At 69.9% G+C, this 16405-nt stretch overlaps 3 protein-coding genes across 3 annotated transcripts; 1 reads left to right on the top strand and 2 right to left on the bottom strand.

The window, feature by feature from the left end:
• Positions 1 to 187: 187 nt before the first annotated feature.
• Positions 188 to 4403, top strand: LOC119154207 (interleukin-12 subunit beta-like). The gene is made up of 7 exons (XM_037401478.1): positions 188 to 1676; positions 2017 to 2086; positions 2484 to 2705; positions 2983 to 3100; positions 3179 to 3360; positions 3483 to 3631; positions 4073 to 4403. The coding sequence occupies exons 1-7, from the start codon at positions 1551 to 1553 to the stop codon at positions 4232 to 4234; spliced, it is 1029 nt and encodes a 342-aa protein (XP_037257375.1). The 5' UTR covers positions 188 to 1550; the 3' UTR covers positions 4235 to 4403.
• A 946-nt stretch (positions 4404 to 5349) lies between these two features.
• Positions 5350 to 6497, bottom strand: LOC119148713 (alpha-internexin-like). The gene is made up of 3 exons (XM_037389234.1): positions 6267 to 6497; positions 5863 to 5987; positions 5350 to 5798 (listed from the first exon to the last, which is right to left on the bottom strand). The coding sequence occupies exons 1-3, from the start codon at positions 6468 to 6470 to the stop codon at positions 5747 to 5749; spliced, it is 381 nt and encodes a 126-aa protein (XP_037245131.1). The 5' UTR covers positions 6471 to 6497; the 3' UTR covers positions 5350 to 5746.
• Positions 6498 to 8001: 1504 nt separating this feature from the next.
• Positions 8002 to 11993, bottom strand: TLX2 (T cell leukemia homeobox 2). The gene is made up of 3 exons (XM_037389225.1): positions 11287 to 11993; positions 8738 to 8975; positions 8002 to 8239 (listed from the first exon to the last, which is right to left on the bottom strand). Exons 1-3 carry the CDS (start codon positions 11699 to 11701, stop codon positions 8023 to 8025), a joined length of 870 nt encoding a protein of 289 aa, XP_037245122.1. The 5' UTR covers positions 11702 to 11993; the 3' UTR covers positions 8002 to 8022.
• Between the last annotated feature and the right edge of the window lie 4412 nt (positions 11994 to 16405).

Genomic DNA, 16405 nt, shown 5'->3' with positions numbered 1-16405 from the left:
ATGATTGCAGCCAAGGAGTGCTCGCGCCGCGGAGGGGTCCGGCAAGGCTGGGCTCTGTCCTACCACGGGGTCCTGCCTGCAGTGGGGGGGGGCCCTGCACCCTGCTGCATCACAGCTCTGTGCCCACCCTGAGCCGAGCCTCGGGGGGGGGGGGCGGGGCGCGGGGAGGTTCTGAACATGAGGCATCCCTGGTCTTGCTCATCTCAGCCTCCAGTTCTGGGTAGCGCACCACTGCCCCCAGCCATGCTGACACACCGAGGGACAGCCCTGGCCTTTGCACTGGGTCTTCCCCTCCGTGGTCGCGCGCTCTTCTGCAGAAGCAGAGGGGAAGCTGTGGCCACCGGGGGGGCAGCAGCAGCCTGGATGTGCAGCCAGCTCCTGCTCCCCCAGGATGGGACAGGGCGTAGGTGCCTCCCTCCTTCCGCATTCCCGGGGTCCCCCGTTCCTGCTTTGGGGTCCCCTCCGGCTTTCCAGCAAGTTTCACTTCTCTTGTGGCACCACGGCCAAGAGCTGAGCTTCTGCTTGGGGGGCCAGGGGTCCTAGCGCTGGTGTTGCAGCCCCTGCCCCAGGATGGACCCCTTGGCAGGGGCACTGGGCTGCTCCATCTCATCAGCTGCCCCCCGGCCCCTTTCCCCCCTCGTCCCTACCCGCAGCCCACCCACGCACGGGGGCTTTGCTATTCCCAGCAATGGGCCCGGTGGCTGCGCCACCCCATCCCTGCCGCAGCACCTCGAAAGTCGGGCAGAAAGGTGAGGGCTGGGCCTCCCCGCAGCCTCTGTGGAGCCCGAACTTCCCCTTCGCTTTCTAGGAACCTCAGGAAGTACGTGAGCGGCAGCAGCAGGGTGCAGCCCGAGCCTCCCTGGCCTGCCTATGGGGTGGGGGGGCTGCTCCCTCCCCTCCCCCAGGGCGGGTGCCCAGCGTGGGTGCAGGGGCTGTGCCCTGCCCAGCTGAGCAGTCCTGGTGCTCACAGGGATGGTGGCTGTGGCTGCCTCTGTCTCTGTGTCCATGTCCCAGCACAGCATGCCAAGGGACAAGTGGCCAGGGCAGCTGCATGGCCCGGGAAGGGGTGAGACAGCCCATGCCTGGGTGGGTGCTGCACCCCGAGCACCTGCAGGGACCCGCTCCTCTCCCCAGGCACCTGCAACAGCCCAACCAGCCACGGCCAAGCGCTGTGCCTGCCCCTCTCTGGACCCCCGGGACAGGTGCTGCTGGGCCTCAGTGGTCCCTTCCCCACTCAGCTTTGTGCGGCACGTGGTGATGTGCAAACCGTCAACCAGTCCTGGGGCTCAGGACCACTCTGCAGGAGCTGGGAGCACCCCAGGCTCCAGCACTGTCCCACATGCCCGTTCACCCAGCGGCTCCTGGGAAGGGACCCGTCCTCACTGCCCCGGCAATGCCCACCATCAGGGCAGGGCAGCAGGTTCCTAGTGCCCCCTGGCCTGGGAAGTACCCGTGGTGAGTCCCAGCAAGGCTGGGTGGGCTGGGGGCTGAGCACAGGTCCCGGCTTGCAGCTCCACCCAGCGCAGCTTTCTCCGCTTCTGAGAACTGTGATGCTTCTGTGGTTTGGCTTCACCTTGGGACAGTCCCGTGGGGTCCCAGCTCAGTATATACCCAGCCACCCACCGGCACCCAGCCCATGCCAAGCCCACTGGAGCAGCACAGACCACAGCAGCAAGGTAGGCACAACACAGGGGCTGCCGTGGGGTGCTTGCACTGCATCCCCAGAAGGGTGCTGCTTTGGGTGGGCGCTGTAGCCCCCTGCCCGGGGGGCAGCTGGCACGGCTGTGGTGGGAAGGGTTGGGGGGTTGCATTGGGTGCCAGCCCTGTGTGGGGCTCCCCCATGCTGCACCACTCCCTGCTCCTGCCTGACCGTACTGCCTTCCCACCACCAAGGGCTCTGTCCTTACTGGCCTTGCTGGCTGCATCCCAGCTCAGCCGGCTGCCTTCTCCTGGGGTACAGCTGGTACTCCCCAGCATGAGGCTACCCTTCCCCTTCCACTGCCCTTCCCCTCCCAGATGCTGGTGCTGGTGGGGCTGATGCTGTACCTTGCTCCGGCAGATGCCCTGACTGCCTTCCCCCCAAAGTGTGAGTCCTGCCCTGCCTGGGCACAGAAGTGACACCCCGGGGGGGCGGGGGGCATGGGGCCCACACAGCAGCTTGGGGGAGCAGAGAGCACCCACATCCTGCATTCCTCTGATATGGGGCAATGTGAGCCTGGGGCAGGGATGCTCCTTGGGGAGGGAGGGGAGGGGGGTGGTGGGACTAGAGGATGGGCACAAGAGTGATGGGAGGTGGATGCAGGTGGGGATGGATGTGGGGTGCAGGTGTAGAGGGGGAATGGATGTGGGGTGTGGGTGCAGGGTGGGAAAGGATGGATGTGGTGTGTCAGGAGGAGGGGGTACCTAGCCCATCACGGTGTGGGGGACAGGCTACCCACACCCATAGCTCATCCCTGACCCCAGTCTCTGCCTCTTATCTCCAGTTCAGGTAGGGGAACTGAATGGGGATGTGGTGGTGAGATGCAACACATCGGTGCAGCAAGTGACCTGGACGCAGAATGGGGAGCCAGATCCCATGGTCGAGCTGGTGACAGAGGGACAGAATCTCACCATCATCGGCTTGGACCTGCCAGCCACAGGCAACTACAGCTGCTGGGCCAACACCATCCTGCTGGACTCCACCTATGTGGTGGTCAGCAGCACCCGTATGTGGGGCCAGGCACAAGGGGTCTGGCACGGCCAGGCAGGGCTGAGGGAGTGGGGGAACATGGGGTGGCAGAGGGTATGCAGGGAGTTGGGGGCAGGCTGGGGACCAGGAGGTGCTCGTGTATCCACAGACCTTTGTGCCTAGCCCATGGGGCTGTGGGGACGCACCAGGCAGGGCTCTGCGGGGCCAGGGGGAGCACAGCCTCCCTTGTGCCGTATGGGGAAGGGGCACCGTGCCCAGCCCCGTGCAACCCCTGAGACATCATCACCCCTCAGCCCTGCCAGGCAAGGAGGGGATTAATGTCTCCTGCCAGGCTGAGTCCTACCATGGCTCCTTCCGCTGCTCCTGGACCGGCCCCCACTCCGCTGTCTTCCACGCCCGCCTCACACGCAGGTGGGTGCCCCAGGAACCCCCCCCAATCCGGTCCCAGCCCCATGGCTGCCCAGCCCTCACACCTGCCTCCCCCCACAGTGATGGCTCCTTGGGGGAATGGGTGCCAGCTACCGGCCACCATGGCCAGTTCAGCGCCAGCTTTGTGGATCCCTCCTTCTGCCCCTTTGGTGAGGAGCTGCATCCGCTGCAGCTGCAGCTGGAGGGGCTCTCAGACACTTCCTACCTCAACTTCTCCATCCACTTCTTCATCCGTGACATCGGTGAGCTCAGACCCACAGCAGCAGGGTCCAAGGGGTGTCCTCGGGGCGCTGGGGTCTCTGTGGGAGGGCTCAGCCCCAGGGCTGGGCAGTGCTGCCCGTGCTGAGCCCTGCTCTTCCCACAGTGCGGCCCGACCCACCGCAGAAGCTGACCGTGCAGCGACAGGGGGAGCAGCTCCACCTGGCCTGGGCCCCCCCGGCCTCCTGGCTGCTCCCCAAATCCTACTTCACCCTGTTCTACCGGCTGCAGTACGAGCTCCCCAATGGCACCCAGGTAACTGTGGGATGCCCATGCCCAGATGGCCCCTGCATGTGCCACCCAACATCCTCACCCTGCCTGGCACCCACCCTGCTCCAGCCCCAGCCCCAGCCTGGGCTCTTCCCCTGCCCAGAGGTGCCACTGGGAACAGAGACTTACCGGGGGTTCAGCAATGCCCCCATCCCCACTATGCTGCTTCTCTCCTTGGGGTGGTGAATCATCACTCCTGGCTCTCACCTCTGCTCCCCGCTCCTGCCGCACTGCCAAGCAAGGCAGCAGCACTGCCCAGGTTGGGGAGGTTCCAGTGTCCCCCACCCTGACTCCCAGTGCTGAGCCCTGCTCCTGCCCTGTCCTGCCCTTCCCCACAGCCTCACCCCCTGTGGCATCCGTGCTGGCTGCCCTCAGCCCTGGCGCCAGGGTGTACCCCCTGATGCCACAGCCTGCCCTGCTTTGCAGGTTGACAAGGATGTGGAGGATGCGGAGGAGACATGGCTGCAGGTGTGCACACGGCGGGTGCGCATCAGTTGCCAGGACCCCTATGCCAGCCACGCCTGGAGCCCCTGGAGCCCCTGGCAGGACATCGATGGAGCTCAGCAGTGCCAGCTCCAAGCACATTGATCCCACACATGGACACCCTTGCACCCATCCCCTGCCCTGCTGCACCTCTGTGTGCACAGGGACACCCAGGGCTGCAGGGCACCCCACCAGTTTGGCAGCCATTGGCATCCAACACCAACCTTCCCATTCTCTTGTACAGCTGGAAGAGGCTTTTTACCTCTGTTAAAGAGCTGGGCTTGGCTTTACTACAACAAACCTTGGTTAGTCTTTGTGTGGGGTTGGGGGTACTGGTCCCCCAGCTTCTGTGGGTTCCAGCTGGGCACACTGCAGGCAGGGCTCCTGCCTGCCCTGTCCTTCTGCTCAAGGAGCCCAGACTGGTCCCTGCCCCACAGTGGGGACACAGGCTTGTGCAAGCTCCCCCCCTACACAGCTCCCTGAGAGGCCCCCACTCCCCACTGATGCTGGGCTCAGCCCATGGAGACCTTACACACAGCTAAAAACAGCCGTGTAACACACACGTGTACACATGCTCCAGCCCAGCTGGGAATGGCCCATCTCAACAGCCATACCCTGGCCTGGCCTCGGTGGGGGTCACCACAGTCCCGCCCAATTGTCTGCCAGGACACACAGGCACCCTGGACCCCACCATGCCTCATCAACCCCCCCTAGATCTACCTCCTTTCTGAGGGCTGCAGCGGGACAGCACCCCTAGCCCCAGGGGGAGCACCCCAGCAGGGATGCACTGCCCTATGCCAAGCAGGCATGTCCTGAGCAGGCAGCACCCCCTCTCCACATCCTGGGGGTGCAGGATCCCCACCTGACCCCAGGAGCGCCGGTCCCAGGGCAGGACACAGCCATGGTGAAGGGGGGGTCAGGGACCACCCACCAGCACTGAGGGGGCTCAGCTCCCCGACTGGGGCACAGTCCCCTCCACCATGTGGCTGTGGCCAGACACCCACGGTGTGCCCCACTCAGCATCCCTGTGGGGCACCCAGCCCCGGGCAAGGGGCTGCGGCCAGGCAGGAAGGACTCCAGACCCCCGCAGCCAGGCAGCCCCCACAGGAATGACTCCGGCACCAGGCTCCCATGGAGCCACCCCAAGCCCTGGGTCTGCTGCAGACCCTGGGAGCGCAGTGGGGTGCCCCCACCACCACAGACTGGCTAGCTCCGGGTGATGCCACGGGGCTTTATTGAGGTGCTTCCACTGAGCTGGGGCTGGGACCCCAACCCTGCTGCTGCTCCGGAGAGGCTGGTGAGTGTGCGGCCCCATGGGCGCTGCCCTCCTGGGGGGCTGGGGCCTCCTGGGGCCGGGGCCTGGGGAGCCGGGAGTCCCAGGAGCCCGGGGGGGGGGGCCATGGCACAGGGGGACAGAAGGACCGGGGCTCCGGGAGTCCAGAGAGGTCCAGAGCGTCCGGGGATCCCATGGCCTGGGTGTCTGGGGCGGAGGTCCCGGGGCGCAGGCGAGCGGGGGCTCAGGGGACCCCAAGGTGCAGAACTCCGGGATCTGGGGGCCCGCGCAGGGTCGTGTGGGTCCCGGCAGCGCGGGGTCCCGCGGCGGGGTCGGGGGTCCCGTCACGGCGGGGCCAGGCAGCCCAGGCGCAGCTCTTCGCCCTCCAGCATCTCTCTGCAAGAGACAGGCCCCAGCTGAGCCCCGCACCCCGCCCGCCCCCCCGCCCCTCCCCGCGTACCGGTACGCGGCGATCTCCGCCTCCAGCGCCATCCGCAGCCGCAGCAGCGCCGGGTACTCCCGCAGGCACCGGGCCATCTCCGCCTCCGCCTCGCCGATCTCCCGCTCCAGCTCAGCCACCCGCTCCTGCCGGCCGGGCCGTCAGCAACGCCCGGGACCCCCGGCCCTCCGCCCCACACGGACCCCCGCCCCTCACGGATGCCGCTCCCCAGCCCCACCTGGCCCTCCCCCGTCCCATCCCGCCCCCCGGACCCCCCTCCCCAGCCCCAGCCCCCGCCCCCATCCCTCCGGCCGTCCAGGCCCGCACCGCCCCCCTCCCGGTGCCTGCCCCCCCCCCAATCCGCGCCCCCTTCCCCACAGCCCAGCCATCTGCCCCCTCCCAAACCGCCTGGCGACCCCCCGCACCTGGTACTTGGCCAGCTCCCCGCTGCGCCGGTCCCGCAGCCCCTCCAGCTGCCGGTGCAACGCGCCCACGGCCCCGCGCAGCGCCTCCACCTCGGCGGCGCGGGCGCGCAGCAGCCTCCGGTACCCGGCAGCCTCGGCACGGGCACGCAGCACCGCCTCGCCGCCGCCCCACCGGTACCGGGGACAGCCCTCGGCCGCGCTCATCCCGGCGGCTCTGCGCGGCGGTTCCAACACCACACACACCCGCCCACTCCCCGGTAAAACGGGGCCGCGTCACGGAACTGCAGCCAATCCCGCCGCCGGGGAACCGGCACCGGTTGCCCGCCTCCTCCCGGGAGCAACGGGAGAGGTCGGCAGGAGCCTGCCCGCCGCCCGCGCCCCAGGGGGCCCTGCGGGCGCGGGGCACGCTCCTGCCGCTCCCCGAGCAGCGTCTGCAGCACCATGGACAGCGGCGGGTTGAGGGTCAAGGTCAAGTTTAGGGTCAGGATCGTCGCTATTGCCCCCCTCGCCTCCATCATCAGCCAGGGACCCCAGCCGGAGCTGGCCCTGGTGGGGGTCCCGATGACCGGGCACAGCAGGGCAGAGCTGGGGGGGGGGGATGTCCCATCCCAACTGAGGCTGGAGTGGGGCTGAGGGCATCGGTCCCCGGTGGGGGAGTGGGGCAGGGGACGGGGTCCCCAACCAAGGCTGGGGACACTCAGAGTTTCACCGGTGAGGGGCGGGCAGGCATTTGCTGCAGGAGGGGGGGTTCAGCCCCCAGCATACCCCTCTGCCTCCCCATGGGTGGGCTGTGGGTGACGCTGGACCAAGGTTCAGTCAGACTCCAGGCAGCACAGGGTGAGGTGAAGGGGGTCCCAGGAACCACAGCTGGGAGGGGAGGGGGGGGGAGGGGGGGGCAGGGGGGGGGCAGGCACGAGGGCAGCCCCACTCAGGGGGGGCCAGTGCAATCCTTTGGCATGCAGGGGCACCCCAAGTCCATTGCAGGCAGCTGCAGGGGCATGTCCAGGCCCAGGGCTGCAGGGGTTCGGCAGCACCCAGGAGCCTGGCCCACCGGGCTGGCGAGCCCAGTCCTCAATCTGTGCCACCACCGGGGGGGTGGGGGTGCCTGGGTCCTGGTCCAGCCCGGGAGCCACAGCTCGAAGCCAGAGCTGACAAACTCCAACCAGGATAAGGCAAGTGTGTGCAGGTGGTGCAGACCCCACATCGGCCACCAGCGAGGGCAGGGGGCCTCCCAGCACTGGAAATGGGGGGGTCCATCCCACACCCCGCTCAGCCCATGCTGGGTGGGATGGGGGCTGTGGCTGCCCCGAGGAGTGGGGCCTGGGCCGGCTGGGAGAGCTGCTGGTGGATGGGCAGCAGGTCCTGAGCAGGGACCAACCAAGGAGCTGCCCCCAGAGCAGGGGGCTCTGGGGAGGAGGGGCTGGACTTGCAGAGGCCCGGGGGGTGCAGGGGCCCAGCCCTGAGCTCCCAGGGGGTCCGGGCAAGCGGCTGCCTGCAGCGGTACCCCAGGCAGGTGTCCAGGCAGGGGTCAGCAGAGCTTTGAGTCCAACCGCAGGGGCACATCCGCCCACCTGGAGCTGTGGGGTGGCTGAGGGGGGCCCCGAGAGGGCTGGCCGGTGGCGGGGAAGGGGCTGCCAGTGGTGGGGGCTCCTGGGAAGCAGCAGCCCCCTCCCTGCCACGGGCTGGAGGTGCTGGGCTCAGACCCTGCCGGGCTCCCACCACCACCTCCCGGCACATCCATGGCTCCCAGGGGACTTCACACCACAGAGGCCACCCCTGAGACGGACGTCACCTTGTTGTCCTCAGCCCAGGGCTGCAGATTCTGCAGGGCGTAGAGGGAGGAGTTGTGCATGCAGAGCGGGTCCTGGGGCAGCGGCTGGCTCAGGCTCTTCTGGAAGGCCTCTTGCTGCAGGTGCAGCATCAGGCGGTTGGCCTGCTGGCGCTCTGCCTCGCGCTCCTCCGCCGTCTGCCTCCTGCCAGCACACAGGGCCTGTCCAGCACTGCCCTGCTGCCCGCAGCCCATCCCACTCCCGGCACCACTGTGTGCCGCTGTGGCAACACCCCGCAGCCCCAGCACTGCTGTGTGCCGGTGTGGCAGTGCCCTGCAGCCTCTGCCCGCAGTCTGTCCTGCCGCTGCCACCATGGTGTGCCAGTGTGGCAATGCCCCACAGCCTCCCCACCACCACAGCCTGGGCTGTCTCTTGCCACCGCAGTGCACCAGTCCGGAACAGCCCCACAGCCCAGTCCCTCTCTTGGCACCGCTGTGCACCAACGCAGCAATGCCCCACAGCCCACCCCTCCCTCGGCACCACCATGCCTCACCCCACCGGGCACAGGGGATGCAGCGTGGACAGTCACCCCATCTCGCCCCAGCCCAGCCTCTCCTGGGGGGCACAGCCACAGCGGGGGGCAGCTGTTGGAGGGAGGCAGGGGGTCGGAGCTGCAGGGGCTGCGACAGCCGGCCCTGTTACCTCCACTTGGTGCGACGGTTCTGGAACCAAGTCTTGACCTGGGCGTCCGTCATCTTGAGGGCTTTGGCCAGAGTGGCGCGCTCGGCTGAGGCCAGGTACTTCTGGCGGTGGAAGCGCTTCTCCAGCTCGCAGATCTGCACCCGGCTGAAGGAGGTGCGTGGCTTCTTCCGCTTGGGCGGCGTGCGGTTCTGGTAGGGGTGCCCAATCCGCCGAGTCGCCGCAAAGGGCGACAGCGCAGCTGCAGGCAGAGGGTGGGTGAGGGGGAGCCAGGGGCAGAGTGCGCTCCCCACTGCTGCTGCCACACAGGCAGGGGCTGGGCAGAGCCCGGGCAGAGGGCAGGGCAGGAGCGGGCACAGCCTGGGCAGCACTGGAGCTGGAGGGGGGATGCGTGGGGCTGTGGGGATGGGGACCTCCAGGGGAGGCCACCAGCACTGCCTGGCAGAAAGGAGACCCAGAGTCGTTCCCACCTGCTCCCACAGCCCTGGGACACACGGGGCAGCTCAAGACGTGACCAGAGGGCCCATTCCCACCCCACGGCCATGGCACAAGCACTCTCCCGGACTGGAGGGTGGGGATCAGGGCCGGCAGAGTGGTGGGGCAGACCCAGTCCCAGGGCTGGTGGGGGGCCAGTGAGGCTCCTGGCAGCATAGACCCACCCCCATCGAGCCCTGCCACAGTCCCAGAGGAGCCTCCTCAGCATGGCTGGGGCTTCCAAGCCCTCCTGGGGCAGGGGCGGGACCCCAGAAGCTTTCGGGAGGCAGCTGGCGTCTCGCTCCATGTGCTCCCACACTCTGCCGGCTGCCAGGGTGCCGAGGGCTGGGGAAGGGGCTGTCCCTGCACGGCCAGCGTGTGAGCCAGGGACGGTGAGACCGGTGTGCTACATCCCAGCCCCAGCTGGAACTGGAGCCACAGGGAGCATCAGAGTAGCAAAGCAGTGTGGAGGAAGGTGAGAGCTTGGCGGGGTACAGCACCCAGCTCCTGCTTCCCCCCCTGCTGTGGTGGTGGCCCATGGCCAAGCCACAGCCCCATGGCACCATGGCCCTCACTGGTGCCAGCACCGCACGGGCAGGGCTGTGCACACCCTGGCCCAGGAGGCCGCCATGGGGCCCTGACACCCCATGCCACAGGGACATGGGGCAGACCCCGCCGCAGCCCCAGGGACAGCCTGGCGCCTGGCAGACCCTCCCTGCGAGGCCAGACCCTCCCTCCCACCAGCACCCAGGCAAGCAGCGCGGGCAGGAGGCCAGCCTGCCCGCCGGCGGGGGCGGACGCGGTTGACGCAGGTGGAGCCATGCAGTCGGGGGGATGGAGGCCCCCACACCTCCTCCCCATGTGGGGCGGCCCCTCACAGGGAACAGATGCTGACAGCCCACAGACCACCCCAAGGCCAGCGGCGCTGAGTGATGGCTGTGGCGAGGAGACCCCGTGCTGGGGAGGGGCCGCCCCGTCTACCCACCTCTGGCGCCAGGCAGGAGACAGGGACGTCACCCGCCACCCCTGCATGGGAACGGTGCTTTGTCACCGCTGGGATGGCGGGGTGAGCCGGGAGGCGAACCCAGCTCTGCTGGTGCCTGGGCTGGGCCCCCACAGCCCGTGGCCTCCCACCCCACATGGCCTCAGCACCCCTGTAGCCAGCACTCAGCCCCCAGCCCCGTGCCGTCCCCAGCCTCGTCCCCGCATGGAGCCGTGCGCTGCAGACGTGGCAGTGCCGCCATCTTGGGAAGGAGCCGAGCTGAGCTGAGCCAGGCCAGGGCTCCCCAGCACCTGCAGGCGCCCATCACATGGCCTTGCTGCCCAGCACCCCAACCACAGCACCTGCTCTGGGGTGCAGCAACCAGCACCTCGCCCCAGGTGCTCCACCCCACCGTGGGTGCTAAGCCCCCAGCCTCACTGGCAGCACCAGGACCCCGCACCGCCTCCCCAACACCTGCGTCACCACCCGCCTGCCCCAGCACCAGCTCACACCGGCCCCAACCTCTCCCATGGCACCGGCACACCATGTCCCACGCTCGTCCCTGCATGTGCGGGTCTCGGAGTCCCACACGCCCCACAGCTTGACCCCCCGGTCACCCCCACTGCGTGCCTCCGTCCCGAGTCACCTGCCCAGCCCCACACACGGGTGGAGTTTGCTCTGCAGCCCCACAGCAGGTCCCCACTGCCAGGCTCCCGCCAGAGCTCCCTCCCTGCTCCCCGGCTCCCCACAGCCCCGCCGTTACGGGTGGGACAGGGCCGGCACCCGGCGCCACCCGGGGCCGAGGGCAGGGACCGGGCGCGGTGCGGGGCCGCGGCGGAGCTGCCGGTGCTTGCGCCAGTCCCGAGCCGCTCTCCACGGGCCCCGACGGCGGCCGCTTCCCCCGGGGCCGCGGCGGCGGCCGGCAGGACGGGGCGGGGCGGGCGAGGACCCGCGCTGCGGGGGGCGCTGGGACCCCCGGCCAACGCCGGCCGCTCCCCTCGGCCCTGCTCTGCGCCCGCCCCGGCCCCGCGCCGCCAGAACTGCCGGAGCCGTCGGGAGCCGTCGAAGCCGCAGGGAGCCGTCCCGCCGCGCTCACCTGAGAGCCGGTCCTTGGCGATGCGGCGCGTCGTCTCCATCCAAGGGAAGGTGAGCCCCGAGAGCCCGGGCACCGGCGGCGGCGCGGCGGGCGGCGCGGCGGGCGGCGCGGCGGGCGCGGGCCGGTGCGCCGGGACGCGGATGACCCCGGCGGGCGGCGCGGCGGGCGCGGGGGTCACGTTGACGCTCACGTTCATGCTCATGTTGAGGTTGTAGGAGCCGAGCGAGCAGGCGGGGCCGTAGCCGCCGCCGTAGAGTCCCCCGTAGTCGGGCTCCCCCGCCGCCCGGGCCGGCCCCGCGCCGCCGCCCGCGGGCTCGTGGGGGCCGCCGAGGATCTGGTCGATGCCGAAGCTGATGGGCTCGTGGGGCGGGGGGCCCTGGCCGCCGCCCTCCCGCGCCAGCGCCGCCGCCTCCATCGCCCGGCCGCGCTCAGAGCCGGCGGGGCGCGGGCATGGCCGGGGGGCGGCGGGGGGCGGCGGCGGGCGGCGGGCGGCCCCGCGTGGGGGCGGAAGCGGGGGCAGCTGTCTCGGGGCGCCCGGTGCGGGTCCGGGGCCGGGTCCGGGGCATGGCCCGCGGCTGCTGGCGGCCCCGGCGCGGGAGCGCGGGTGCGCGGCGGGCCCCGGCGGCGCGCGCTTTTCTGCCCCGCTCCATCTGGACCTGCCAAAATCCCGGGCGCCCGCGCCCTGATTGGCGGCCGCGCCCCGTGACTGACAGCCCCGCGCCCCCGGGGGCGGGGGCTCGCGCATCCCGGGGCCCCGCCCCGCCCGCCCCGCTGCCCGCCGGGGCGTCCGCACCGGCTCCGCCGCGGCCCCGGGCCGCCCGGCCATGCCCGTCGGGCCCCGGGCGCGCCACGCCGCGCCTGGCCACGCCGCGCCTCGGCGCGGTGCCACGCCGCCCGGTTCCCCGCCGGACGGGCCCCGGCTGGCAGCGACGACGAGACGGCGCCGGGCCCATCGAAGCCGCCGCCGCGGTACCGGGCAGCAGCGCGGCTCGTCTCCGCGCCTCGGCGCAGCCTCGGCGGAAGCTCCGGCGGCGTCGGGGCGCGCGGCCGTGTCCCCCGTCCCGTCCCATCCTCCCGGAGCGCACGGCGCGGGCCCCGGCCTCGGCGGCGTTATCCCGGATGCCGGGGCGCACGGACCGGCACCTCGCCCGCCGCTACCGGGGCGCGCGGGCTTCGTTCCCCGGGACCACAGCGGTCCGGGCGCACCGAGCCCGGCCCCGCCGAGCCCGTCCACCGCGGAGCCACCGCTCCCGTGCCGGTACATGGGGCCGGCGTTTGCCCCGAGCCGCCGCTCCCGCACGGACCGCAGTTATCCCGCGCCGCCCCCAGTGGTACGGACCCGTCCACCAGTCCCGGTAGTACGGAGCCTGCTTCCCCCGACACACCGCGCTCCCGGGGACACGGATTCCGGTTCCCCTGTGCCGCCGTTCCCGGGAAACGGGCCCGCCCGCCCTACCAGGCGGGACGAGCTCCGCACCCCCGCGACACGCTGCTGCCGGTAGCACGGACCCTGGTTCCCGGGAACCCGCCGTTCCCGGGACACCGACACCGGTTGCTCCGACCTCCTGTTCCCGGGCCATGGATCCCGTTTCCCCTGCACGCACTGTTCCGGGTAGGGCGGACCCCATTTTCCACCGACCCTGTGTTCCTTGGTCACGGACCCCGACTCCACGGAGCCAGCCGTTCCCGGGTGATGGACCCCGGTCCCCCCCACCCGCCGTTCCCGGCTCCAGGGCCCAGCCCGGCCCTCGGGACGCCCGTACCTGGCTGGCAGGAGCGGGCCCGGCGCCAGCCCCACCGGGTGCCCGGGCGCGGGGTGCGGCGGCGCCGCTCGGGGCGGGCTCGGACCGGCCGCCGGTAACGGCCCCGCGGAGAGCAGCGCGGGCCAGGCCGGGCCTCCCGGCGACTATCGCGACAGCCGCGCCGCAAGCGGTGGGTCCGGCCCGTAGGGCAGCGGCGGCGGGGAGGCTCGGGCCGGGGGTCACGGCTCCGGTACAGGAGAGGGCGGCTACCCCGGCGCCGCCGGTCTGGGGCAAATGACATTACCGGGGCCTGCACTTGTAAATCACGGCGACCCTGGGAGCTGCAGCTGCCGCGGCAGGGGGCACCGGGAAGAGCCGGGGCACGGCACGCACCGGAGGCATCGGGTGGAGCCGGGCTCGCTGCAGTAAGGGGTGACTGTCCGGTGCGTGGGGCCACCAGCAGCGCAGGGGCCATGCACAAGCACGGGGACCCCCGCGGGGCACAGCTGCCTGCCCATGCGTGTGCGTGCACAGCCTGCAGCGCGGCACAGCTGCACACACACAGGCTGTGCAGCTCGGGTGCTCATGGGCAGATAGGCTGTCACATGCGTGCTCACACATATGTTCACCCACACAATCACACACATGCTCACACACACTCACACACATGCTCACACTCACATGCTCACACTCACATGCTCACACACACATGCTCACACTCACATGCTCACACACATGCTCACACACACTCGCACACACTCACAGACACACACCCACCCCTCCCCAAGGAATGGCACAGCTATCCCAGCACACGCTGCACCAGTGCACACACGTGCACACACACACATCACATGTCAGCACAGCTACACACACATACACAGCCCCCCCCATGTTGGTACATGCACACACACACGTGCACGCACGTGTCCCCACCAGGCCCAGGCTGGCTGCATGCTGCTCTGCCCGATCCTCATGCTGTGCCAAGCTGGCAGTGCCCACACCCCACCATAGTGCTGCCCCTTCCATGGTGGGGGCATTGCCCTTCCTGCTGCTCCTGAGGGACACCATGCTGGGGGTGCCACCACACTCTGGCCCACGGCACCAGCGCCCTGCCCTGCCAGGGGCACTGGGGGTCTCCTGGCATTTCTTGCTTGCGGTCTGGCAGGTGCCAGGAGAAACCTGCCCGGTGCTCCTGCTGTGGCTTCACCACCTGAAGCAAGCCACTGGCTCCGCAGCCTGCCATGGCAAAGGGGCTTGCTGTGGCCCCAGGGGGCACAGCTGGCACTGGCTCTGGTTCTGGCACTGGCTCTGGTTCTGGCACTGGCACTGGCTCTGGGTGCCTGGCTCTGGTGCTGGCATTGGAAATGGCACTGGCACGGGCACCAGCACTGGCATTGGCTCTGCTGCTGGCACCAGCTCTGGGTGCCTGGCTCTGGTGCTGGCACTGGCACTGACTCTGGCTCTGACACCAGCTCTGGTGTGGGCATTGGCACTAGCCTTGGCACCAGCACTAGCCCTGGCACTGGTGCCGGCACTGGCACTAGCCCCAGCACTGGCACAGGCCCCGCAGCCAGGGCCGGGAGCAGCAGTGGGGAGGACATGCCTGGCGCTGGGGGAGGGAGGCGGCAGCAGGTTAATTAAACCTGGAGCAGGAGGCAGATGTTTGCCGTGCCCAGGGGCTGGAATGCTGCCGGTCTGGGAGATGGATTGGGGGGCAGGTGACAGGGCCGGGGGCAGCAAGGGCTCGCACGGCGCCTGCCTGCACCAGGGTCCGCCCCACGCCCACAAGGGTCTGCTGGGCGGGTGCTCGTCCCAACCCCCCACTCAGGGTACCCCGGGGGGACGGGAGCACCCTCCAGAGCCCCTGCTGGACCCGGGCCCCCGCCATCACCTCTGGCCCTGCCTGCCCGGTGACCCTCAGGGATGGGGCCATGCCCCCACGCCCACCCCCAAGGTCCCCTGAGCTGCCGGGCAGCACGAGTCCCTGCCCAGATCCCTACCCCCAGCCTGGCACCCCATGGCCAGCAAGGCCTCAGGCAGGGGGATCCCCCACACTCCCACACCGGGAGGGCTGGGACCACTCAGCACACTGGTGCAAACCCACTCCTCCATCCTCGACCACGGTGTGAACCCCTGTGGTCCTGGTGTGTGCCCCCTCCCTGGCTGCCCTGCAGGCTGGGCCTGGGGTCCCTGTGGGGCACTGGGAACATTCCCAAGCTGGGGAAGGAGTGTGACCTGGCACCTGGGTGGCAGGGACAGTCGGAGGGGACACGGCAGAGGAAGGGGTGTTTGCGTGATTCCAGGTAGGAAATCAGCCTTCAGCCATGAGACTGTGCCTGCGGCCACCACAGCAAGGGCCAGCTGCAGCCCCCTGCTCTGCATCCCCTGCCATCCCGGGGCCCCCAGCCCTGGTGCAGGTGGCCTGGGGGGAAGAGGGGTGGGCACATCAGGGTCTGGTCCCCACCACGCTCCACAGTGGGGGTCCTGCCAGCAGCAATGCCAGCCCACTGCCCTGTCCCCCACCATGCCTGTAGGCACCCACGGTCCTGGGGCTGCCGGCTGCAGCCATGCAGCTTCGTGGCACTACATCCCTGCAGTCCGGCCGTGCCCGTGTCCCGGTCCCCCGTGGGGGCTCCTGCCCAGGCAGGAGTTATGAGAGGGGGTCCCTGCCTGCCCCCAGCCCGCTCCCTGCACATCAACCAGTGCGCAGCAATTAAGCAGCGGAGGCCTGGTAGGGCCCCACGTTACCACCGGCAAGATGCTGCCAAGCCGCCCGCTCCCGCCCGCTCCCCCTCGTAATCTCATTATGGCTGGACGTCCCCTTCTTCCTCCCGCTTCCCCCCAAACCCGCTGGCAAACTGTAGGGACAGTCAGCTCCTCTCTGGCTGCTGGGTTAATTCTGGGCTAATTAGATGAAGCCAGCCCAGATTGGATTACTTTAGCCTGCATTTGGTCCTCCAGTCCTTGGCTTGCGGCTCCCGGGGGAGCTACTGGCGCCTCCTGCCTCAATCAGACACTTCTTAACTGCATGAAACACTCCCGGTGCCCCCCGCCGCCCGCCCCGGGGTGGGCGCCGGCACCCAGTCGGGGTGCACAGGGTGATGCGGGTGGCAGCCAACGGGCATGCTCCCCACCCCAACCCGCCAAGAAGGCCGGGAATGGGCCAGGACAGGGCTGCTGTGGCTGACGGGGCCGGCTGGACCACGGTTACCGGCTACCAGGGCCTCAACAGCCAGACATCACCGTGGCCATCAGCATCTGTGCAGTGTCCTGGGGAGAGACTGGGTGCCATGGGGCGATGCTGGCCCTGAGATGCTGTGGGGGTGCTCCCCAGCGGGCTGCAGCCCCCCTGGGTGGGCAACAGCAGAGCTGGGGGT

This window comes from Falco rusticolus, chromosome 1, assembly GCF_015220075.1.
Source record: "Falco rusticolus isolate bFalRus1 chromosome 1, bFalRus1.pri, whole genome shotgun sequence".
Lineage (NCBI taxonomy): Eukaryota > Metazoa > Chordata > Aves > Falconiformes > Falconidae > Falco > Falco rusticolus.
Note: the sequence above shows the minus strand (reverse complement) of the source record. Positions and strands in the feature narration are given on the sequence as shown.